Here is a 26,364-nt window from a genome sequence, read left to right as displayed (position 1 = left end):
ATATAGAGTTGAGAGTTGAATCCTTGAAGGTGCATAGCAAAACACAAGAATATTTAAGATCTGGAGCAATGGCTTTATTTTAAGGGTGGGAAGAGGATGAATTAGGTTTAAAAAAAAGTATCATGTAAACAAAGGATCAAAGCAAACAACAGAGTGATCATAGAAGTGAATGAGGTAGAGAAGGCCATTGGATTTAGCTATTTGGAGATAGTTTTAGATCTACTGGAAGAGCTGTATGGTTAGAAAGCAAATTGCTGGAACTTGTGAAATAGATCCATGATGAGTAATTGACCACACCAGTGTTTAAAGATGAAGCTAAGGAGGGCTGTCACAACTATGTAATGTGGGTATAATGTGTGTACCGTTATACATTAGAATACACTGCTTTTTAGGCTTTCAAGAAGCCCCAAGTCTGGATGAATATGTTTCATGTCAGTAATATAACTGTGATCTTAAAAATCCTGTTTAAATTTCATTTGTTGAATTGATAACTTGAATTAACTCAACCAATATGACTCCCATACATATTTTTTATTAATTTAAAGCTTTTCTACGCTGGATCTTTAGTGGAAAGATAACATCAGAATATTTCTGTTTCTCAATTGTGTCCACTTTGGGGAAAAGACTTTTCTTATTGTTGCATGCTCCCTGTTCTAACTTACTGATTCTGCAAGATTATAACAGACTTAAAATCTAATGAACTATATTTTTTCTCCTTTTAAACTTCACTTTTAAGAACGATCAGTACTCTCAATATTAAAGTAGATTTTAGGGCTTCCCTGGTGGCGCAGTGGTTGAGAGTCCGCCTGCCGATGCAGGAGACACGGGTTCGTGCCCCGGTCCAGGAAGATCCCACGTGCCGTGGAGCGGCTAGGCCCGTGAGCCATGGCCACTGGGCCTGCGCGTCCGGAGCCTGTGCTCTGCAGCGGGAGAGGCCACAACAGTGAGAGGCCCGCGTACCCCACCACCAAAAAAAAAAAAAAAAAGTAGATTTTAGCAAAAGAATAAATGAGGACACTACATCTCTAGGTTTAGTTTTCAGACTAAGTATGTTTCCTTTGTTTTTCACTTCTTAGGAAAATTTTTTCTGGTAATACATGTTGCAAAAATGTAAAAAATAGATAGTGAAAGTCCCCATTTCTATCATCCAGTGTTAATTACTGTTACTAGTTGGTATTTAACTTACCTCTTGAGAATTATTTTGATTAGCTGTATTAAAATGTGACTTTGATTTAACAACTGTGCTAGTTTCCTTAGGAAATCAGATGTTCAAAAGATAATTCATCTAGAGGTATTTATAACACTAAAAATTGCAGATTACCTATACATGATACATTAAGCAGTTTGTTAAATTCATGTAATGGCTGAAATACTATTCATTCATGTAAAAAGATTTTTAGAATAGATTTTATGACATGGGAAAATGGTTGTATTACTAGAAAAAAGTAACAAAGGATAAATAATATCGCAATTTTAAAATTGTGTGAATGTGTTTGCAAAGGAAAAGAATGGTTTATGTACCAAAAGGTTAACTGTGGTTATCTGTGCGTAGCTTGGAATTAAGGGTGACAGTTTCATCTTTGTACATTTCTTCATTTTTCTTATTATAATGGGCACCTATTGCTTTTATTTTTATATTGCTTTTATAAAAAACATTTTTGAAAGTTATATTTTTAAATTCCCCAGTATGCGCCTTTATATAGGTGACTCCCAAAAAACCTGTTTTGTTTTTTTCTCCATGCTGTTAAGGAGAGCCTTTCTTGATGCTTAGTGCTTATTTAGGGACGATGAACTAAGCCACTCACTATGCAAATCAAAGTTTCACTTATAAGATTAAATCTTCTAAGTTTCTCAGGGAATCTTTTTCCCAGTATTTAGCAACTCCCTCCTTTTTTCCTATGGGAACAAACCTTTTTTTTCTTTTTTTTTTAATCCCCAGGAATATAGTGACATTTACTTTCTTTTTTTTATTGTAATAACATATAGATAACAAAATTATCATTTTAACCATTTTTAAGTATATAGTTTCTGTAATATTAAGTACATTCATTGTTCTGCAACCATCACCACCCTCTGTGTGCAGAATTTTTCATCTTGCAAAACTGAAACTCTGTACCTATCAAACACTAACTCTCCTGGGAATTCCCTGGGAGTCCAGTGGTTAGCACTCAGCCCTTTCACTGCCGTGGCCCAGGTTCAATCCCTAGTCGGGAAACAGAAATCCCGCCAAAAAAAAACCCCAACACCACACACACACACTCTCTCTCTCTCTCTCTCTCTCTCTCTCTCTCTCTCTCTCTCTCTCTCCTTCCCTCCCTCTCCCCCCCATTTTCCCTCTTCCCAGCCCCTGGCAAGGAGCCTCATAAAAGGAAACCTACTTCTTCTGCGACTGACTTATTTCACTTAGCATAATGTATTCAAGGTTCATTCAGGTTATTTCAGTGTGTTTAAAATTTCCCTTATTTATTTATTTATTTTTGCGGTACGCAGGCTTCTCACTGTTGTGGCCTCTCCCGTTGCGGAGCACAGGCTCCGGACGCGCAGGCTCAGCGGCCATGGCTCACGGGCCCAGCCGCTCCGCAGCATGTGGGATCCTCCCAGACCGGGGCACGAACCCGCGTCCCCTGCATCTGCAGGCGGACTCTCAACCACTGCGCCACCAGGGAAGCCCTAAAATTTCCTTTATTTTTTTTTATTTTTTCTTTTTGCGGTATGCGGGCCTCTCACTGTTGTGTCCTCTCCCGTTGCGGAGCACAGGCTCCGGACGCGCAGGCTCAGCGGCCATGGCTCACGGGCCCAGCCGCTCCGCGGCATATGGGATCCTCCCAGACCGGGGCACGAACCCGCATCCCCTGCATCTGCAGGCGGACTCTCAACCACTGCGCCACCAGGGAGGCCCATTTCCTTTATTTTTAAGACTGAATAATATTCCATTGTAGGTACTATATATATATAGATATTTATCTTTATTTTTTAAAAACGTTCATTTGTTGATGAACATTGGGATTACTTCCACCTTTTGGCTGTTGTGAATATGCTGCTATGAACATGAGCGTTCAAATATCTCTTCTGGTCCCTGCTTTCACTTCTTTTGAGTATATACCCAGAAGCAACATTGCTGGATCATATGGTAATTCTATGTTGAATTTTTTGAGGAATTGCCATATCATTTTCCACAGTGTACACAAGGGTTCCAGTTTCTTCACATCCTTGTCAATACTTATTTTCTTTTTTCGTTTTTTTTTTTTTTTTTTTTTTTTCTTTTTGCGGTATGCGGGCCTCTCACTGTTGTGGCCTCTCCCGTTGCGGAGCACAGGCTCCGGATGCGCAGGCCCAGCGGCCATGGCTCACGGGCCCAGCCGCTCCGCGGCATATGGGATCCTCCCAGACCGGGGCACAAACCCGTATCCCCTGCATCGGCAGGCGGACTCTCAACCACTGCGCCACCAGGGAGGCCCTCTTTTTTCGTTTTTGATAATAGCCATCCTAATGAGTGTGAAGTGGTATCTCACTGGGTTTGATTTGCATTTCCTTATGACTAGTTATGTTGAGCATCTTTTCATGTGTATTGACCATTTGTGTATATTCTTCGGAGGAATGTCTATTTAAATACTTTGCCCATTTTTATCTTTTGTTGTTGGTGTTAAAAGTTTAGGAGTTCTGGGCTTCCCTGGTGGCGCAGTGGTTGAGAGTCCGCCTGCCGATGCAGGGGACACGGGTTCGTGCCCCTATCCCGGAAGATCCCACATGCCGCGGAGCGGCTGGGCCCGCGAGCCATGGCCGCGGAGCCTGTGTGTCCGGAGCCTGTGCTCCGCAACGGGAGAGGCCACAGCAGTGAGAGGCCCACGTACAGCAAAAAAAAAAAAAAAAAAAAGTTTAGGAGTTCTTTATATATTGTGGATATCAGTTCTTTGTCATTGTCAGATACATGATTTGCAAACATGATCTCCTATTCCATGAGTTTCCATTTCACTCTACTGATAATGTCCTTTGTACAAAAGTTCTTTAATTTTGATGAATTTCAACTTAACCTGTTTTTTCTTTTGTTATCTGTGCTTTTGGTGTCCTAAGAAATCATTGCCAAATCCAATGTCATGAAAGTTTTCCCCTGCGTTTCTAAAGTTTTTTAGCTCTATAATCTCTTTCACATTTTTTTAAAAGTCTTTATTGAATTTGTTACAATATTGCTTGTTTTATGTTTTGTTTTTTTGGCCCTGAGGCATGTAGGATCTTAGCTTCCTGACCAGGGATCGAACCCGCACCCACTGCACTGGAAGGTGAAGTCTTAACCACTGGACCGCCAGGGATGTCCCTGCTTTTACATTTTTAAGCTGATCTTAGATGTAAGGTCTCCCCCGCCCCCCGCATAGGTTTAAGTAGTTACAAAGGGATCATTTCTGTCATTTTTTAAGGTTGACATTAAAAAATAAAACTATTACATCACACTTTTATAAGTATCCACTGGAATGTAAAAATTATAGTTATTTGATACCTGTCTTGAAACATTAAAAATTAATACATGAACAAGTTCTTTTAGTAGTCAGAAATTTTACCTTCTTTTTTTTTTTTTTTTTTGCTTTACGCGGGCCTCTCACTGTTGTGGCCTCTCCCGTTGCGGAGCACAGGCTCCGGACGCGCAGGCTCAGCGGCCACGGCTCATGGGCCTAGCCTCTCCACAGCATGTGGGATCTTCCCGGACCGGGGCATGAACCCGTGTCCCCTGCATCGGCAGGCGGACTCTCAACCACTGCGCCACCAGGGAAGCCCACCTTCTTTTTTTTTTCCTCTTTTAATTTGTATTTTCAATCCACTTAACCCACAGCATTTTATCTTGATATATTTTCATGCTTGAAAGTCAGTTATTAATTATCCTTTCATACTTATAAAACAAAAGTTGGATTTTTTCCACTTTTCCGTGATGACAGAGCTCCAAAAAATAAAATTTTTGTGTATTGAATTATCATTATTAACATTCAATTGATCAAAACAACAAAAAAGTATCTATTTTGATTAAAAATGATTAAACATAGGAAGTAATATTTTATTAGGATTTCATGTGGTTTAAGTCTCCCTACCCACCCAGTTAGTTTAAGTATCTGTGGATGAATCTTATTTATTGCTAAAGAGTGTTTTGTCATCAGTTTCATTGTTTTTATAAAGGTAAGCACTGAGAAACATTGTTCATATAAATAAGTAGATAGTAATGAAGGGAAGTTTATTTGCAGTGCCACTCAGTTTTTCTGGCTTATAAGCAGGAAATCACTTGCCAAACATTTTTAATGGTCTCTTAGCTTGATTAGGTCTCCTTTCAATTTTGTTAAAAGCAGAAGAATTGGAAACCACCTAACAAAGGAAAGGATTTGTTGCCTAGCTTAGTCATTCATTCTCTTAACACCTACATTAGTGTTTTTCTTTGGTTTTAGGAAGGTTTTTAATGCCTTGAAGCAGCCCACAATAGTAAGATTCAGAATGAGTGAGAGTTACGACTTTCTTTTGTGAAATGGGAGAGAGGTAAATGAAAGAGGATGCCTTGTGTTAAGATGCCTTCTTAGATCCGTTTTTTGTTTTTTTTTGTTTTTTTGCGGTACGCGGGCCTCTCACTGTTGTGGCCTCTCCCGTTGCGGAGCACAGGCTCCAGACACGAAGGCTCAGTGGCCATGGCTCACGGGCCCAGCCACTCCGCGGCATGTGGGATCTTCCCGGACCGGGGCACGAACCCGTGTTCCCAGCATCGGCAGGCGGACTCTCAACCACTGCGCCAACAGGGAAGCCCTTAGCTCCATTTTAAGAAAAATTACACATGGAAGTTGAGAGAGTGGAAATAGATACCCTTACAATTTTCCTTGGAAAGTCTTATGTTACACTACACCCATCTAAGATGTAGGTATTCATTTAAAAAATAATACACCTACCTAAATGTATAGCTATTCTTTTTTGAAACATCCTGAAATATAGGTACACTGATAAAAGTAACAAATCATACGTATCACTTAATACCTTATGAAGAACCTGTCTAATTTTTTTAATTGTCCTCTCGTGCCTTTAAGAACCTGTCTAATTCTTGCACAGATCCTTGTGGTTTAAATATCCTTACTTTACCTTTGAACCAATCAAATATTCTTCCTGAAACAAAATTAAATGACAAAATATCCTAATAAAATATAATGAAATGACCAGGTAAAGCCAGCCTGAGGCGCATGGGGTAGGGGGGCACTGATATTTTATTTTTTAAAAAAACACTGCCGGTTTTTCTAAAATTATAAGTTTTTAGGGTAGTAAGGCATAGGATTATAGAGTTGTTAGGTACATTTGCCTTCTATTCTAACGTAAAAGTATCCTCTGTATGATTTCTAAGAGCCATGTATGAAATTTTGAATACTTTATGACAGAAACTCTGTAGCTCATAAAGCAACCCAGTAACTTAGAGAGCCTGTAGTCTGTTGAGCAAAAATAAAGTTAAATAGAGCTCTATGGTTTTTACAAGAAATTAACGTACGTAAACAGTCTCTAAATTCATTTTTTACATTATGTGGGTGAAATTGTGTGACATAGTAATAACTCCTTTTTGTCATCCAAGCCAAAATTACCCTTCTGATAGTCCAGTTATTTTAAGGTTGTTTCCATTGGTTTCATGGTGTATGTGTATCTTTCTAATTTCCGTAGCCTTAAAATAAAGGCTTACAACTTTTTATCAGTGGTAGAAAATTTCACTCGAGACTACTTGTTATGAAATAGAACTATAAAACATTAATAAATCTTATACTAGCCACCCCATAGACATTGCTCATATTTGTTTATTGTAAAATGATTATTCTAGATATTAACTATTTTGGTTTCTTGGGGAGATGCAAAAATGATACTGTGCACCAAAAGCAGTTGTTAGAACTTTTAATCAGAGACAAATCTTAGGGGTTTAACTTGGGGATTTGACTGAAGAAAAACTTAGATGGCTTTCTTAATTTTTTTTTTAAAGGATGGGTCTTCAGTTAAGGAAGTTGAAACCTACCACCGGACACGTGCTTTAAGGTCCTTGAGAAAAAATGCACAGAATTCTTCAGATTCTAGTTTTGATAAGAATATGGAAATAACGGAGAAACATACTAATGGCAGGCATTTTACAAGGTAATACAAGATGCTTAAATGCTAATTCAAAATAGTTTTAAAGTAATAATTTAGGATTTGTATTTAATTTTTAAGTGTGTTCTTGACTGGTCATCAAGAGTCCAGATTGTAAAATGTAATTTATTTGAGATGAAATTGCACTAAATGAATGTTATTGAATTAAAATTTTAGTATGTCCTCAGGTCAGGTTTGTTTTTATTTTCTTGTTCAAAGATGGTATCTGTGATATGTGTGAGTGCAACTGACGAGGTTGGTTGATACAGGATCAGTTCTGGGTACTTGAGTAATCTAAAGAGACTTTATGACTATAACTTGCTTATGATATGTGGTTCTGCTTCATAGTCTGTAAAAAGCCTTTATTCAAAATAGTAGCTATATTTCTGATTGCTTACTATCAAGTTTTTCATCAATTCTAAGTCATTTATGAATATCTCTGTTGGTATGCTTCTAAGGCTTTCTTCACATAGGAGGCCAGAACATGGCTTTGTTTTTGTTTTTTGACTTGTTCAATGGTTCAATGGTTTTTTGACTAGGTGCTTTATACATATTTATATTTTATTTCTCAAGAACCCTGAGGTAGATGGCATGAATTACATTTTAATACTCAAGGAATTAATTTCAGTGAATTAGGAAGTATGTACTTCATGGGATTTGGGTTTATTTGGTCTAGGGCAAATTTAAACCTAACTTTAATTAGCTCAAAACCTTCACTTTTGTCCCCATTTCAGTGGGCTTAACAGGAATTGGGAGAGGGGTGCCAATTATCATAAAATTTGTTTGATGAAATAATTGTTTTTACATTAATTCTTCTCACAAAGTATTTACTCATAATGACGTAGAAAATTAGAACCATCTTACTCTCAAATAGAATTTTAAAAAAATACATTTATTTAGTTATTTATTTTTGGCCGCGTTGTATCTTCATTGCCGCACAAGGGCTTTCTCTAGTTGCAGTGAGTGGGCACTACTCTTCGTCGCGGTGCGCAGGCTTCTCACCGTGGTGGCTTCTCTTGCTGCGGAGTGCGGGCTCTAGGGAGCCTGATTCCTCCAGCTCCATTTTTTTCCCCTGCAAGATTGCTTTGGCTTGATTCTTATTTTGTGTAGCAGATTTTCCAGATAAGTGAGGTTGTGCCCTTTTAAGTTTCTTTTTGGTACTGTTATTTTTGTCAATTATATACTTGGCCTTTTATTGTATTATTTAAATCTGCATCTTGTTTCATCCACTATTCGTGGAATACCTACTGTATTTCATGGAATCCAAGTTAGCAACAATTGAAACACACAGCATTATTTTATGAGACAGTAAGAAAGAAAAAAACACTGAAAGTTCAACTATGACATACCATCAGTAGTAAGATATATCCCAATTTCAGAGATGTTAAAATGGGGGGGAAATGTACAGTTTTTAGAATCAATGAAATACAATTTAAGCTACCCCAGTATTTCTGAAACTTGAAGTCTTCTTGGGGTGGGGTTGGGTTGGTGGGTTCTGTGAATTCTCTATGAGAATTTAAAGATTATTTCATGATCTGAAGAAAAAATATTCTGACTCATCTAAATTGCTACCTCATAGAGAATAGCCATAAAATTTCAGGCCCTGCATTTATGTTTACATTTGGCACCAAGTAGTACTGCTTTAGTTATCTCGGGCTCTGGAGATAAGAACTGAATCTGGGGACTTCTGTGGTGGTCCAGTGGGTAAGACTCTGCACTCCCAATGCAGGGGGCCCAGGTTCGATCCCTGGTCGGGGAACGAGATCCTGCATGCGTGCCACAACTAAGAAGTCTGCATACCGCAACCAACAAGTTCTCATGCTGCAACCAAGAAGTCCACATGCCGCAGCGAAGGTCCCACGTGCCGCAACTAAGACCCGGCACAACCAAAATGAATAAATAAATATTAAAAAAAAAAAGAACTGAGTCTAACCTTAATACATAAAGGATGCATCTGCTTCCAGAGAAAGCCACATGATGTGATGTCATGACATGCTGTTCAAATGAAGATTTGGAGCACTTCAAATAAAGAGAAATGGATGAATTGAGTCATCATGTTATACAATAAACATGATACATAACATGCCAAACTCAAGAGAAACCCATAGCAGTCTGAACCACATTCACACAGCATATGGCTAATTTGTTTCAGCAAAACCTCCAATGTATTCCGTTAATATTTTTGTTGGTAGTTGTTTTTATAGTTTCATTTGTATAAAACCTAAATGAATTTATTTATATCTAGTTTGGCTTGTACATAATCATAAAAAACTTAATATTGGAAATCCTCAAAAGTCTTTATCTTTAAAAGGCTCTGTATGTTACTCAGGTCTGTGAAGCATTGTGTTAGGTATTAAAGGAATGTATTAAAGTAAGTGCTTTTTTAATCTTGATTTAAAGATGAGTGACTTGGTGGGACTTCCCTGGTGGTCCAGTGGTAGAGAATCCACCTTCCAATGCAGGGGACTCGGATTCGATCCCTGGTCAGGGAACTAAGATCCCACATGGCGCAGGGCAACTAAGCCTGCGCGCCGCCACTACTGAGCCTGCACACCACAACTAGAGCCTGCTTGCTGCAAACTACAAAGCCCACGTGCTCTGGAGCCCGTGCGCCACAACTAGAGAGAGAGAACCTGCGTGCCACAGCTAGAGAGAAGCCTGCGCGCTGCGACAAAGATCCCACATGCCACATTGAAGATCCTGTGTGCTGCAACTGAGACCGACACAGCCAAAAATATAAATAAATAAATAAATATTTTTAAGATAATATTACTTTAAAAAATGAGTGACTTGGTGTTTTTAAATGAGGTTGCTTCTAAAATTTATTGAATTCCTATCTTTATTAATTATTTTAAAATAACTTATTGAAATAATTCACGTACCATTAAAATTCATGATTTTAAAGTGTATAATTCAGTGGTTTTAGAATATTTGCAGTATTGTACAAGTATTGCTGCTATCTAATTTCAGTATATTTTCATCACCCCAAAAGAAACACCATACCCATTATCCCTCCATCCCCAGCCACTTGGGAACCACAGGTCTACTTTCTACCTCTGTGGATTTGGCTATTCTGGATATTTTATACAAGTGGAATCATACGACATATGTTCTTTCGTGTTTGGCTTCTTTTACTTGGTATGTTTTGAAGGTTCATCTATATTGTAGTATCTACCATCACTTCATTCTTTTTATTGCCAAGTAAGATTCCATTATATGAATATGTTACATTTTGTTTATCCACTCATTAGTTGATGAACATTGGTGTACAAATTTTTGTGTGAACATAGGGTTTGGGTTCTTTTGGGTATATACCTAGGAGTGAATTTCTGGGCTAAACGGTTAACTCTGTTTTAACACTGTCCAAAGCAGCTGTACCATTTTACATTCCCACCAGCAATGTATGAGGATTCCAATTTGTCTACATCCTCACTAACACTTGCCATAGTCTGTCTTTTTGGTTTTAGCCATGTGGGTATGAAGTATCTCACTGTGGTTCTCATTTGCATTTCCTTGGTGGTTAATGATGTTGAATATTTTTTCATGTGCTTATTGGCTGGCCATTTATATTTCTTCCGATCTTTAAAAGAAGAATTCCTGCCTTTAAAAAAACTCCCTGTATTCACATCATTATTACAAAGACTATAATTTTATATAGTGGTAACACCAGGATCTGTTTGTATAAGACATATAAAGTGGTCTGTAGTATTTTTGAATTCTGCCTTATGTAGTTTTCTTTATTTCCTATCATGGTGACCCTTTTTGCTGTTGCCAGTTTGACTATAGTAATCTCTTACTTCCTTTCTGTGTTTTTTTACCCCTCACCCCTTTATTTTCAATCTGTTTGGGGCTCAAAGACCAGGGGACCAAAACTGTTAGAATAATAAAGATTTGAATAACTGTGCCTTGAGAACAGGATATATATTTGTCTGGTCCTGGAGTTCTTAACTAGGTCCAGTAATCATGGTTTTCAGGGGGCATATGAAACCTCTGAAGTAATGTTTAAACTTGTATGTGTATATGCAGTTTTCTAGGGAGAAAAGATCCATAGCTTTCATCAGATTCACAGGAGTTGACAAAAGTCCAGACACCTGTTTTGGTAAATAGTTTCACTGGAACACAGTCATGCCCATTACTTCTGTCTATGGCTGCATTCCTGCTTCACTGTTAGAGTTGTACGAGTAGTTATGACAGAAAATGACAAGCCAAAAATATTTATTATCTAGCTGTTTAAACAAGTATAGCAACCCCTGCAAGGGTAAAAAGTGCTTCCCTTCCCCTACAGGCAAAAAAAAAGAAAAAGAAAAAGAAAACCCAGAAAAAAAACACTGCTTTAGTCTTTGTATCCCTAGCATCTAATAGGGGGTCTGGTTTATAAAAGTGTAGACCTACATGGTATGGAGGGAGGGTCTATTCTATGAGAAAAGTTTGTGAACAAACTAGACCTTGATCTGTAGATGGATTGCTGAAAGGTTTTTTATTTTGTTCTTGGTTCTTACCTGTGTTCCAAAAGAGATAAGGAATTAATGATGACTTATATTGTTAGGAGGACACATGAGTTAGCTCTTCTGGATAAGATGGTTTTGTTTTATTTTAAAGTGTCCCATTTGATACTCCATGGGTATAACCAGCACGCTTGCAAATATTGCTTGATTCATAGGTTGATTAATAGATATAGCCTATCCAAGTATGGAAAATTGAGTCCCTAAAAATAGGTTAATGAGACATACTGCTTTGTTGCTCAGTGGATTTGGGGAAAAAGATGGGAGGAGGATACTTTCTTTAAGCTTTGGAAGGTGTTCTTTGCAATTCAACAGATTCTGTATACCAGTTTGTAGGTGGGATATCTGATTCACAAATGTGACTCTTTCTACATGTGAATGATAATGCGTGTCATGTAAAGATTGTAGCCAGCAAATGTTCTTAGAAGGAAATGAACATGTCACTAAGTTCTGTAACATGTTTATAGGTCCTCAAGGATGTGGGACCACTAGATCCCTGTGGTATAAAACACATTGTCTTCTTTTTACTCAGTGCTTATTAGTTCAGTTATACCTAAATACTTAGGCTAAGGATTTCATTTCTTGTTTGAAGTAAGATACTTTGTTCTGATTAATTCTCTTTAGCTAAGAGTTAATGCATACAGTTGGTCCTCTGTATCCACTGGTTCTGCATGTGCAGATTCAACCAACAGTGGATTGAAAATATCCCCTCCCCCCAAATTCCAGAAAGCTCCAAAAAGCAAAACTTGAATTTACCGCTCACCAACAACTGTTTACATAGTATTTACATTGTATTAGGTATTATAAGTAAACTAGAGGTGATTTAAAGTATACAAGAGGACAGGCTTCCCTGGTGGCACAGTGGTTAAGAATCTGCCTGCCAACGCAGGGGACACGGGCTCAACCCCTGGTCCGGGAAGATTCCCACATGTGGCGGGACACCTAAGCCCATGCGCCACAACTACTGAGCCTGCGCTCTAGAGCCCATGTGCCACAACTACTGAGCCCACGTGCCACAACTACTGAAGCCCGCTCCGCAACAAGAGAAGCCTGCGCACCTCAATGAAGAGTAGCCCCCACTTGCGGCAACTAGAGAAAGCCCGCGCACAGCAACGAAGACCCAACGCAGCCAAAAATAAATAAATAAATTTATTAAAACAAATAAAATACAAGAGGATGGGGCCTCCCTGGTGGCGCAGTGGTTGGGAGTCCGCCTGCCGATGCAGGGGACATGGGTTCGTGCCCCGGTCCAGGAAGATCCCACATGCCGCGGAGCGGCTGGGCCCATGAGCCATGGCCGCTGAGCCTGCGCGTCCGGAGCCTGTGCTCCGCAACGGGAGAGGCCACAACAGTGAGAGGCCTGCGTACCGCAAAAACAAAAAAACAAAAAAACGAGGATGGGCAGAGGTTATATGCAAATACTATGCCATTTTATATAAGAGACTTGAGCATCCTTGGATTTTGGTATCCATGTGGGGTCCTGAAACCAATCCCCTGCTGTTACTGAGACAGAGCTGTATATCATTGAATTTCACAACAGGGTTCTCAGCCTTTGTTTAGCCATAACAATATATAAGCATAGGTATTCTCACCCTATTTTTTCACTGGTTTTTAGGTAGCTCTAAGTATTTACCCTCCAAGCTGATTTAATTTTGGTCCTAGTTTGTAGTATTATAAAATATAGGATTTAAAATTATGTCAATTATTTTGAATTATTTACTATATTTTTTTCATATAGGCAGTTGGCCAGACAGCAGGCTGATAAAAAAAAAGAAGAGTGCAAAGAAGGTAAGTAATGTTAAAGGCATTTAAATTTTTTAAAGCATTTATTTAGTATTTTGTTTACAGGCGTATTGTGGTACATACAATAAACTGTCCATATTTGAAGTGTACAGTTTGTTTGGTTTTGATATAAGTGCATGCCGTCAAGCCATCACCACGATAAGGTAGTAAAGATAACCATCACCCTCCAGGATTTCCTCAGGCCCCTTTGTAATCGCTCCTGGCTCCTCTAGCTCCTCTCCATGACCCAAGATTCCTGAGCAGCCACCAATCTGCTTGCTGTCACTGTAGAGTGTTACAGCACTCTACAGAGTGCTGTAGAGTATGGTGAGTTTGTATTGTCTAGAGTTTTATATTAATGGAATTATATGGTGTGCATTCTTCTTTGGCTTCTTTGACTCAGCATAATTACTTTGAGTATCATCCATGTTGTTGCTTTTTATTGCTGAGTAGTATTCCATTATGTGGATATATCACAATTTTTTTCCTTAGCTTTATTTTAATATAATTGGCATATAACATTGCCTTAACTTAAGGAGTACATTGCATTGTTGATTTGATACTTATATATTGCAAAATGATTATTACCATGGCTTTATCTAACACCTGCATCATGTCACATAATTACCATTTCTTTTTTGTGCTGAGAACATTCAAGATCCACTGTCCCAGCAACTTTCAAGTATACAGTACGGTAGCAGTCTCCATCCTGTTTGGCACCAGGGACGAATTTCATGGAAGACAGTTTTTCCACGGACCGGGGGGCGGGGGTGTTGGGGAGATGGTTTGGGGATGATTCAAGAGCATTACATTTATTGTGCACCTTATTTCTGTTATTATTACATTGTAATATATAATGAAATAATTATACAACTCACCATAATGCAGAATCAGTGGGAGCCCTGAGCTTGTTTTCACTTGCCACTCACTGATCGGGTTTTGGTATGAGTCGGCAAGCAATTGATTTATTATGGAGACCTGTGCAGTCAAGCCTCTCTGCTGATGATAATCTGTATTTGCAGCCGCTCCCCAGCGCTAGCATCACTGCCTCAGCTCCACCTCAGCTCATCGGACATTAGGTTCTCATAAGGAGCGCGCAACCTAGATCCCTCGCATGAGCAATGTTCACAATAGGGTTTGAGCTCCTATGAGAATCTAATGCTGCCACTGATCTGACAGGAGGCGGAGCTCAGGCGGTAATGCAAGTGATGGGGAGCGACTGTAAATACAGATGAAGCTTCGCTTGATCACCTGCTGCTCACCTCCTGCTGTGAGGCCTGGTTCCTAACAGGCTCCTGGGTTGGGGACCCCTGCAATACAGCACTACTAACTATAGCCACTGCTGTACATTAGAGCCCCAGAACTTACTCATTTTATGGCTGAAAATTTGTACTCTTTGACTAACAGTCTCCCCTTTTTCTCCCACTTCCCAGTCCTTTGTAACCATCATTCTAGTCTCTGTTTCTATGAGTTTGGTTTTTCTAGATTGAACATGTAAGTGATATCATTCAGTATTTGTCTTTCTCTGACTTATTTCACTTAGTATAATGCCCTCAAGGTCCATCCATATTACTGCAAATAGCAGGATGTCCTTTCTCATGGCTGAATAATATTCTATTGTGTGTATACTCCACATCTTCTTTATCCATTCACCTATTGATGGACACTTAGGTTGTTTTCCACAATTTCATCTTTTGATGGACATTTGGGTTGTTTCCATTTGGGGACTGTCACAAAACTGCTTTGAACATTGTGTACAAGTCTTTGTATTATATATATAGCGTTCATTTTCTCTTGAGAGTGGTATGGCTGGACCTATGGTAGGTGTATGTTGTAACTTTATTTTTGTTTCCTAGTATTTTTGAGAAGGGTAAGTTCAAGAAACTAAAATTTCGTTATATGAAAGTGTAGCTATTCAGTTGTTCATTTTAGAATTGTTTTATAAATGCTGTTATTTCAAATCTTTCTACTTGCTTTTATGTACACATCTATGAAGACAAAGTAATTACGGTTACTCGGTCATTGAGGACTAGAAACATAGTTCAAAAGACAGAACGCTTGCATGAAGAGAATGGTGATGTTGAAGTTCGCCGAAGTTGCAGGATTAGAAGTCGTTATGGTAGCGTGAACCAGTCTGTACTATTTGACAAACTTATAACAAAGTAAGTAAAAATTTAGATCAAGATTATTTAGCTGGCAAAAACTTTTTGTTGGGGACTAAGTTTTGACTAGCAGGAGTATCTAATGCATTCAGTTTATGTAAAGTATAAAGGAGAGTGATTATTAGAGGATTTTGTAATCATTCTGTATGTGTATTTAAATTCTTACAAAGAATATGAAATATTTCTACATTAGTAAATCAGTGCTTCTTATAAGGGTATTTAAAATCCCAGCACTCAGAGAATACAATGGAAGAAAAATTAAGTTTTTAAAAATATACTACTCTTTTATTTTTTAAATAAATTTCTGGCTGCATTGGGTCTTCGTTGCTGCATGCGAGCTTTCTCTAGTTGTGGCCAGCTGGGGCTACTCTTTGTTGTGGTGTGCAGGCTTCTCATTGTGGTGGCTTCTCTTGTTGTGGAGGGTGGGCTCTATAGAGTGTAGGCTCAGTAGCTGTGGCGCATGGGCTTAGTTGCTCCGCGGCATGTGGGATCTTCCCAGACCAGGGCTTGAACCCGTGTCCCCTGCATTGGCAGGCAGATTCTTAACCACTGCGCCACCAGGGAAGTCCTAAAATATACTACTCTTTTACAGTTTTAGCTTATTTTTATATCATTTTTTTAAAGCACTGCTGAAGCTGTACTTCAAAAAATGGATGTTATGAAGAAGATGCGTAGACAGCGAATGAGAGAACTTGAAGACTTGGGAATGTTTAATGAAACAGAAGTAAATATATTCTTCCATTAAGGGGATGATATAGTAATCTCCAGTTTAACCTTTTTTCTCTAGAACCTATCCATTTTTTGGTTAAATTATTTATCATTTTGTTTAGCATTTGTTTGATCAGTCACTAGTTACTGATGGAGTTTTAAGAGTTTATAGCTGGAAATATCTTCATTTTCAGTAGGATTGGGAGGCCCTACTGGGTTTTTTTAAATAAACATACTAAACATTAATGGATTTTATTTAAACATTTTTAGGGGAATCTTAATATGTACACAAGAGGAAAACAAAAAGGTATTCAAAGAACTGATGAAGAAACAACTGACAATCAAGAAGGCAGTGTGGGTTAGTCTTTTCTCTTGTTCTATCTTCTGGGTTTTATTTAGCAGAATATAGCCTTTTTATTCAGAATCTGTGACATTTATGGTAGTTTATGATAAATTAGGGTCGTCATAGTTTCAAAGAAAAAGTGAAGGCAGGGGAGATAAAAGGGTAATATGTTTTGTTGGGAAAGTACTTAAACATGCTAAAACAAATGAAACTGGTTTGCTTGTATAATATATCTACAGACAGCATATCTCTACCTGTTTGAGTTAAAAGTTAATTAAAGTTGAGTTTTACTATTCTGTTTAGGACTTATTGCTGCAATTTCTTAGAACTTTTATTGAATGAAAATCAGTTTTCCGAAATGCGTTTTAAATGTCTGGTGAGGGTGTTTTACATTATCTTAAGTAGATTCTTTGAGTTATACGGCATGTAACTCAGTGGCAGCCAGAAGTCCACTATATTAATGAAATTAGCAGTAATGCTATAAACTTTAGTTTGGTACGTACTGATAGCCTTTGAACTACTTTTTTCCTTCCCCTAGTTGTTTTTAATTCTATAGTTTTTTACTTCATTTTTAAAAAATCTTCATTTGATGTTGCAGAATTACAGATTCTTTCTATGAACAATCTAGAAGTAAATAAATTTTAAAAGGAGAGTCTTTTTCTATTCCCCTATTTTAAAAATTGTTAGCATTTGGGTGAGAAGCCTGAAAGTAAATGTTTCTTAATTGTAGAGTCATCCGAAGAGGGTGAAGACCAAGAAGATGATGATGATGATGACGATGAAGATGAAGAGGATGGAGAAGAAGATAATCAGAAACGATATTATCTTAGACAGAGAAAAGCTGCTGTTCACTATCAGGCTCCATTGGAAAGTAAGTGCTATCTTTTTTTTTTTTTCCAGGAGAAGATGTAATCAGGTTTCCTTTATCTTCACTGCCTTTCTTCTGTTATTCTTATTTTTCATGTTTTCATTGTGCAGAATACTCATGGCTGTTGTCTTTCATAACTTACCCAAGATGTGCAAGAAGTTATTTCTTCTAAAGACAGTTAAATGTTAGCCTTGATGAAAGTAAATAATTAGGTTATTTTGAAATTTCATGTCTGTCTTTAATTATTTTAGTTTTCACAGCTTTGTACTTTATAAGTTAGTATAAATAGGACCACTTTTGATTTATTTAAAGTTGTACCTCAATACATCTGAGTGTATATATGCAAAGCTGATAATCAGCTGTTATGCATCAGTATAATCATAATGGTTGTTTATGACCAGTGTGTTTATGACCAGTGTGTTTATGACCAGTGTGTGTTTTGGTTGCTTGGTGTCTGTGCTACACGTATATATTCAACAGCAATGTTGCAGGCGTAAGAGATTTAAAACCTGAACAGTAAAATATTCTACAGTAGGTACATACTAGTATTTTCATGGAAGGTAGCATCATTGTAAGTATTTAGGTGAAGAGCAAAATTGTCTTTATACATATTTATATGTCACATACATATAATTTTTTTTCTTAGAACCTCGTCATCAGAGAAAGCCCAACATACTTTATAGTGGCCCAGCTTCTCCCACAAGACCAAGATATCGATTATCTTCTACGGGACCAAGAAGTCCTTATTGTAAACGAATTAACAGGTTTGGTTCTGAAATAGTGACTGATTTATGAAAACATAATTGTCTCTATGTTAAGGTAGAATTCTAGAGTCTTAGGATTAGGTGTATCAGGATAGAATTCTAGAATTGTATATTTGGGAGAGTTAGCTCTATGCCTTTAGTGTTCTAATCCCCACTACCACTGACTAGTTTTTGGTTTTGCTTCCACTGATAGGAATTGTTAACAACTACCATGGTAAGGTAGTTTATTCCATTGTTCCACACTAATAATAGAGAGCTACCTTTGCTTCAGTGTTTACTGTATTCCTGGCTTGGTGTTAAGCATTTTACGTAGATTGTTTCATTTAATTTTCACGTTAAGTTAGAGTATAAGGTTTAGTCTTGTCTTCACATACTGTCCTAGATATATTTTCTTACCATGACAAATTCTAAGTTACATAGCTTCTAGACTTATGACTGTGACCATCCATTTTTGGATATATTTTTCGAATTTGCTCTTCTTACATACTGGGAAACATTAATTTTCTATGCAAATTATTTGTGGGTTTCTTTTCCTTCTACATCCTAACACTTGTTGCCTGTCTGTCATACTTAAGTCTAAAGAGGTAATTCTTGTTATTTCTTCATTCTCCTGAGTAATAAAAGATTTTCTGATGCATTAGAATTTTCTGGGTAATAGTAGCATTATAGTAGGTCATGAATGAGAAAGCTTATAGGGTGAAGCCTAAAAAGGCAGAAAAAAATGACACTCGTGTGGGGAATGGTGCTTTTTTCCTAAGATTATTAATGTGCTCAGAAGTAAGACTGAAGTCTTATGAGACTTCAACTATTCGAACAGTTTTTAGAGGCCTCCTCATAGAAGCAGACTCTATCTGACCATGTTTTGGCCATGGAAGGCAACACCTCTATAGGTACTGACAAATTTCTCTCTTCTACGAAAAATATGAACTACTGCTTGCGTCCCGGGGTCTTTTAATTTGATGTTCAGAGTCTCAAAATCACAAGTGTACGGTCTAGATTTCTTGTTTCATCATCCCTTTTCACACAACCAGAGCCCAGAAGCACAGAGAATCAGAAAGAAAACCTGTCAGGGCTGCCCAAGATAAACTGCACTTGAAAAGAGTCCAGTCACAACTACTGAAGCTCGCGTGCCTAGAGCCCGTGCTCCACAACAGGAGAAGCCACCTCAGTGAGAAGCCTGTGCACCGCAACGAAGAGTAGCCCCCGCTTGCCGCAACTAGAGAAAGCCTGCGCGCAGCAACGAAGACCCAACGCAGCCAAAAATAATAAATAAATTAAAAAAAAATAAATACATAAAAAATAAAATAAAATAGGTAACCAACAAGGACCTGTATAGCACAGGGAACTATACTCAATATCTTGTAATAACCTATAAGGGAAAAGAATCTGAAAAAGAATATATACATATTCTTATATATATCTGTATGCATAACTGAATCACTGTGTGTACACCTGAAACTAACACAACATTGTAAATCAGCTATACTTCAATTAAAAAAAAAAAAGTTAAACACACACACAAGAAAAGAAAAGAGGCCAGGGACTTTTCGTGATGGTCCAGTGGGTAAGACTCAGCGCTCCCAGTTCTGGGGGCCTGGGTTCAATAGCCGGTCGGGGAACTAGATCCCACATGCATGCCGCAACTAAGAGTCTGCGTGCTGCAACTAAGAAGTCCACGTGCCACAACAAAGATCCTGCGTGCCACAACGAAGACCCGGTGCAGCCAAAATAAATAAAATATTAAAAAAAAAGAAAAGAGGCCATGCTGTCGGTACTTTTCATAGGTCCTATAGGATGTTGTTAAAGACCAATATTTTGATAGTGTAATTTAATGATCTTCAGAAAAGGAGAGTAAGGTGTAGTGCTCCCTGGAGTCCCCATCAAGCATAGGGCCCAGGGCAGCTGTCTCGGTTGACTGACTCACAAAACAGGCCTATGTTTTTTTTGTTTGTTTGTTTTGTTTTGTTTTTATGCGTTACGTGGGCCTCTCACTGTTGTGGCCTCTCCCGTTGCGGAGCACAGGCTCCGGACGCGCAGGCTCAGCGGCCATGGCTCGCGGGCCCAGCCGCTCCGCGGCATGTGGGATCTTCCAGGACCGGGGCACGAACCCGTGTCCCCTGCATTGGCAGGCGGACTCTCAACCACTGCGCCACCAGGGAAGCCCAACAGGCCTATGTTTGATGCCACAGAAGTGAGAGGCTGGCAGTTACTTTGAAATTTAATTTCTTTTCCCATATTTAATGTGTTTATATTTCTGGAATTAACATGCTTGTTGATTGACTTACTTCTGTAATAACCACCTACGATATATCTTGCAGTAGGTAGGAATTTTTTTTGCCACTTTGGTGCTTGAGTTCCCATATTTGGTTCACAGGGTATACTCTTTCTCTATGGAGAGTGTCTCATGTTATTGCATAGCTCCTTGGGTACAGGATTTTTTTCCCCCTCCTATTATTTAACAAATGTTTGAGTACTACTATGTGCCAAGTACTATGGATATAAAAATGACTTAAGTCAGAATTCCTGCCCTTGGATCTCGGACTAGTGGAGGATTCTGACTCATTTAAACTATGAACCAAGAGATTTAATCTGTACCCTGAGTCACATTATTTGACTTAATTACCTTGGTGTTGGTTCTGATAACTCCCTTTAAACTTTTTCTTTTTGATAACAACTTTATTGTGATATAATTCACATACCATATAGTTCGCCCATTTAAAGTATACAATTCAATGGTTTTTATTCACTGAGTTGTGCAACTATCACCACAATTTTGTTTTATTTTTTTAATATTAATTTTATTTATTTATTTATTTTGGCTGCACCAGGTCTTAGTTGTGGCACGCGGGATCTTTGTTGCAGCATGTGGAATCTTTTAGTTGCAGCATGTGGACTTCTTAGTTGTGGCATGCGAACTCTTAGTTGCAGCATGCATGCGGGATCTATTTCCCCTGCCAGGGATCAAACCGGGGCCGCTTGCATTGGGAGAGTGGAATCTTACCCACTGGACCACCAGGGAAATCCCAACCACCACAGTTTTAGAACATTTTTCTTGCCTCAAAAAGTAACCCTGGGGACTTCCCTGGTGGTCCAGTGGTTAAGACTCTGCTCTCCCAATGTAGGGGGCACAGGTTCCATCCCTGACCGGGGAACTGAGATCCCGTACATGTACGGTGTGACCAAAAAAAAGAAAAAAGAAATGTAACCCTGTACTCTTTAGTTATCACTCGCCAATCCTTCCAGCCCTAACCTACCACTGTCCTCATTTCTGTCCGTATAGATTCTGGGTATTTCATATAAGTGGAATTCTTTGTGACTGGCTTCTTTTGCTTGGTATAGCATTTTCAAGGTTCATCCGCATTGTAGGATGTATTAGTACTTCATTCCTTTTTATTGCCAAATAAGATTCCATTGTGTAAATATACTATACTTTGTTTATCCCTTTATTAGTTGATGGACATTTGGGTTGATTCTACTTTTTGGCTATTATGAGTAATGCTATTATGAATATTCATGTACAACTTTTTGTGGGGACAAATGTTTTCATTTCTCTTGGGTATGTACCTAAAAGTGGAATTGCTAGATCAAATGCTAACTATATTTAATGTTTTGAGGAATTGCCAGATTGTTTTTCCAAAATGGCTGCTGCACTTTACATTTCCACAAGCAATGTACTAGAGTTCCAATTTCTCTACATCTTTACTAACACTTGTTATTACCTGATCTTTTAAATGTTCAATTTCTTCACCATGGTGGAGTTAACATCTCATTCCTTCTAACAACTTTAATGGTAGTCATTTGGCTTATTAGTCTTTTTACTTTTTCTTGAAGAGACCAGCTTCTGTTTATCATTTATATCCTACTTAGGGGAAGAAAGCACACATCCAAAGAGTTGTTTGAACATTGCTCTTAGTGAAACTTGCAGCCACAGTGTAGGATTTTTGAAGGGTCTTTGGCATACTTACATAGCAGAACTTCAGAAATGCTGCCTTTAAGTAGGATTTTCTTTCTTTCTTGTGATTGCTAACCTCTAGTCATCTAAGGTTTACTCTTTAGCTTCAGTTTGGAGTTTCTGGAACAAGCCTAGCCCCTTTAAACAAGAAGGTAACATAAATAGCACAGTTGCTTCACCGGTATTACAAAGTACATGTTACTGGTTGTCAAGGAACTAGAACTGGCAACTCTAGACACTCTGGTTGGGTTCAAAGTGCTGGTCCAGTGCTGTCTGTGCCAAATTTTTCAAAAGTTATTAGCAAAATGGAAAAAAGAAAAAGTAAATGTGGGTATATGTATTTAGAATTTTTTTAACTGAAATAATGGCCTTTCTACAGTGTAATTTTGAAGAACTAGGACTGCCTAGGTTGTGAGTTCAGCTCTACCACTTACTTCTTAGTGACCTTTTCCAAGTTATTTATCCTCTCCATGCTTTAGTTTTTTGATCTGTAGAATGGAGACAGGAGCACCTATCTCATAGTATTGTGCAAATTAGGTGAGTTAATACCTATAAAATGTTTAAAATAGTATCTGGCACATGTTAAGTTCTATATGCGTTTGTAACTATCATGTTCAAAAATAATCCCTACGTTGCACATCAGACGTTGGAAACTTTGTCAGTCCACAAGGTTTTGTTGTTTGCTTATAACTTTATTGGTTTATGAAATAAACAACTAGAGATCATCAGTGTGGTAGTGTACAGAACGTGGATTTTTAAAAAAAATAGACAAAGGTTTTGAATTACACCATCATTGACTAATTCTTATATTTTAAGCAAGTTCTTTAGACTATGAGCCACGTTGGCCCTGACTGTATAATGAGCCTACTAATATGTACTTGTCCAGTTTTAGTTAAGATTAAGTTTGATAATATGTCAGCCACCTGGTACAAGAAACACTTAGTAAATGTTAGTCCTTTTTATTAATTGTTAGTCTTAATTATGTGAATACCTACTGAATTCACACACAATTATGTATATTACATAATTATAAGTAAGATTCTATTTATAATATTAACGTAGTATTAAATAAGTTAGTCTTTCATATAAAACTGCAGACTTGTACTCGGTGGTTTTACAGGCAGATCACAAATATGGTCTTTGGACGTGTTTGAGTGGGTAGATGGTGAAGGATTATTTTCTCACTTAAATCTGTGTTTCCACAACCCCTGATCAAAACCCTGGGGCTGCTTTATATCTCAGAATTCAGATGTGGGGGGGGTGATTTACAAAGAAAACATACAACATATATAATGTGCAATATTAACATTTGTAGGTGTGTCTGGGCCAGCACCGTATACTCAGATATATTAATTTTATAGCAAAATGTATGAATAATCATAGTAAGCAGGACAAATAGAGATTTTGAATTGCCTTTACGACATTTCAGGTCATGTTTTGCTGCTAAGTGAATAATGGAAAAAGTTGTTTTCAGAGGTTTTTTTTTAGGTATAAGATTCTGGACCTCAATTTTGCAGCTAATAGATTGTGAACCTTTTATATTTTTGGACATACCTACTTAACCATGATTGTACTCTGACTCAGGAAATGCTCTAGACCCTGAGCCAATAGAATGATTAAAGGTTGTCCCAGCCAGATTCTGTTTTTATTCTGTGGGTCTTTGCAACTGTCCAAAGGCAGAAGTGATTTTAAAACTTTTTGAGTATTTGCAGCACTCAACATTGTATTTTTTTTGAATTTTTGAATTTTATTTATTTTTTATACAGCAGGTTCTTATTAGTTTCTATTTTATATATATTAGTGTATATATGTCAATCCCAATTTCCCAATTCATCCCACCACCACCACCCCACCCGCCATTTTCCCCCCTTGGTGTCCATAAGTTTGTTCTCTACACCTGTGTCTCTCTTTTTTTTTTTTTTTGCGGTACGCGGGTCTCTCACTATTGTGGCTTCTCCCTCTGCGGAGCACAGGCTCCGGACACGCAGGCTCAGCGGCCATGGCTCACGGGCCTAGCCGCTCCGCGGCATGTGGGATCCTCCCGGACCGCGGCACGAACCCATGTCCACTGCATCGGCAGGCGGACTCTCAACCACTGCACCACCAGGGCAGCCCTGTGTCTCTATTTCTGACTTGCAAACAGGTTCATCTGTACCATTTTTCTAGATTCCACATATATCAGCATTGTATTCGATACTACCAACCAGCCTAGGATTTTGATTATTTTTATCTTTTTTTTTTTTTTTTTTTGCGGTACGCGGGCCTCTCACTGTTGTGGCCTCTCCCGTTGCGGAGCATAGGCTCCGGACGCGCGGGCTCAGCGACCATGGCTCACGGGCCCAGCGGCTCCGCGGCATGTGGGATCTTCCCGGACCGGGGCACAAACCCGTGTCCCCTGCATTGGCAGGCGGACTCTCAACCACAGCGCCACCAGGAAAGCCCTATTTTTATCTTTTTTTTTTAATTAATTAATTTATTTTTGGCTGTGTTGGGTCTTCGTTGCTGCGCACGGGCTTTCTCTACTTGTGGTGAGTGAGGGCTACTCTTCATTGCGGTGCGCGGGCTTCTCATTTCAGTGGCTTCTCTTGTTGCGGATCACAGGCTCTAGGCACGTGGGCTTCAGTGGTTGTGGCTCGCGGCCTCTAGAGCGCAGGCTCTGTAGTTGCTCCGCGGCATGTGGGATCTTCCCGGACCAGGGCTTGAACCCGCGTCCCCAGCATTGGCAGGCGGATTCTTTTTTTTTTTTTAATTTATTTATTTATTTTATTTTTGGCTGTGTTGGGTCTTCATTTCTATGCGAGGGCTTTCTCTAGTTGTGGCAAGCGGGGGCCACTCTTCATTGCGGTGTGCAGGCCTCTCACTATTGTGGCCTCTCGTTGCGGAGCACAGCCTCCAGCCGCGCAGGCTCAGTAGCTGCAGCTCACGGGCCTAGTTGCTCCACGGCATGTGGGATCTTCCCAGACCAGGGCTCAAACCCATGTCCCTTGCATTAGCAGGCAGGTTCTTAACCACTGTGCCACCAGGGAAGTCTTTTTTTTTTTTTTTTAAGTGGGAAAATTGAGGCTTATATGGGTTGAGTTAACTCATCCACATTTACACAACTGTTAAATGGCAGTTGTGAATTTAGAGTTGAGGATATACTATAGATAAAAGACCATCTCATTTCTCACAGTTTCTTAGCATTTTTTAACCCTTCTTGATCCCCTTTGGTTTACATAAAAATTCTCTTGTTCTCCTTTTAAGGTTGTTTGACATTTCAAAATAGGCGATTCCCTTCCAAGTGTAAATTATATGTAGTATAATGTTGAAAATACCTTCTAAAATTACAGTCACAAAGATTCTAAAACCCTCTTTCTCCCACCTTTCTCTTTGAGGGTAACTGATTTATATTAAGACTAAGAATAAGAAGTCACCGTGCTTGGACCATGTTTTGTCTTAATGAACATCTGATTTTCAGCTCTACCACAGCCTCCTATCTGTTTTTCCCTTTCCAGTTATTTAAGTCTTTTATTCCCTTCAAAAGCTTCAACCAACAAAGCTTACTTCATTGATTCAGCAAATGTATTAATTTTATGATACACATTTTTGGATGATTAGGTGTTTCTAATGTTTACATCCCCTAAGATGCCCTTTTTCTCCTGCCTTCCTCCATCATGATTTCAGTTTTCCTCTTTAGGCGGAGGCATGCAATCCACAGCAGTGACTCTACTTCATCTTCCCCCTCTGAAGATGAACACTTTGAGAGGCGAAGAAAGAGGAGCCGCAATAGAGCTATCAACAGGTTAGTGCATGTTGATTCCTTTAAAGCTACCAGCTTTTTTTTTTTTAAGTGTAAAGAAAGATGAATAATTTGGGAACAGGTGCAACTTGGCTGAGTTAAAAAATGATATGCCAGGTTAATATATAAACCAGAATGCCGTCTTGTTTGAAATATCTGCTGTTGAAACTAATAACAGGTTAGAACATATGTTTTCTTGTAAAACCAAAATGGTGCTTGGTAAGCACTGACTTGAGGAAATGACTATTTTTTTCATTGAAAATATATTTTTTCCATGTATAATGATAATAAATTCTGATTGTAGAACTCTTAAGGAAAATTGAAAGGTTAACTCATTTCACAACTCCTCGTAGTGTAAGTTCACATGTAATAAATCAACTCATTTGATT

The 26,364-nt window shown here is 38.5% G+C and overlaps 1 protein-coding gene across 1 annotated transcript in view; it reads left to right on the top strand.

The window, feature by feature from the left end:
• The window catches only part of ATAD2 (ATPase family AAA domain containing 2), a 69,939-nt gene that overhangs the window by 5,655 nt on the left and 37,920 nt on the right, over positions 1–26,364 (top strand). The window contains exons 2-9 of the mRNA XM_060115700.1: positions 6,974–7,122; positions 13,357–13,406; positions 15,397–15,562; positions 16,187–16,286; positions 16,541–16,628; positions 17,344–17,484; positions 18,128–18,245; positions 25,874–25,978. Coding sequence (XP_059971683.1) covers positions 6,974–7,122; positions 13,357–13,406; positions 15,397–15,562; positions 16,187–16,286; positions 16,541–16,628; positions 17,344–17,484; positions 18,128–18,245; positions 25,874–25,978 — 917 coding nt within the window. The remainder of the gene's footprint in view (positions 1–6,973; positions 7,123–13,356; positions 13,407–15,396; positions 15,563–16,186; positions 16,287–16,540; positions 16,629–17,343; positions 17,485–18,127; positions 18,246–25,873; positions 25,979–26,364) is intronic.

Source organism: Mesoplodon densirostris, chromosome 13 (genome assembly GCF_025265405.1).
Source record: "Mesoplodon densirostris isolate mMesDen1 chromosome 13, mMesDen1 primary haplotype, whole genome shotgun sequence".
NCBI lineage: Eukaryota > Metazoa > Chordata > Mammalia > Artiodactyla > Ziphiidae > Mesoplodon > Mesoplodon densirostris.
This window is presented reverse-complemented; position numbering and strand designations above follow the sequence as displayed.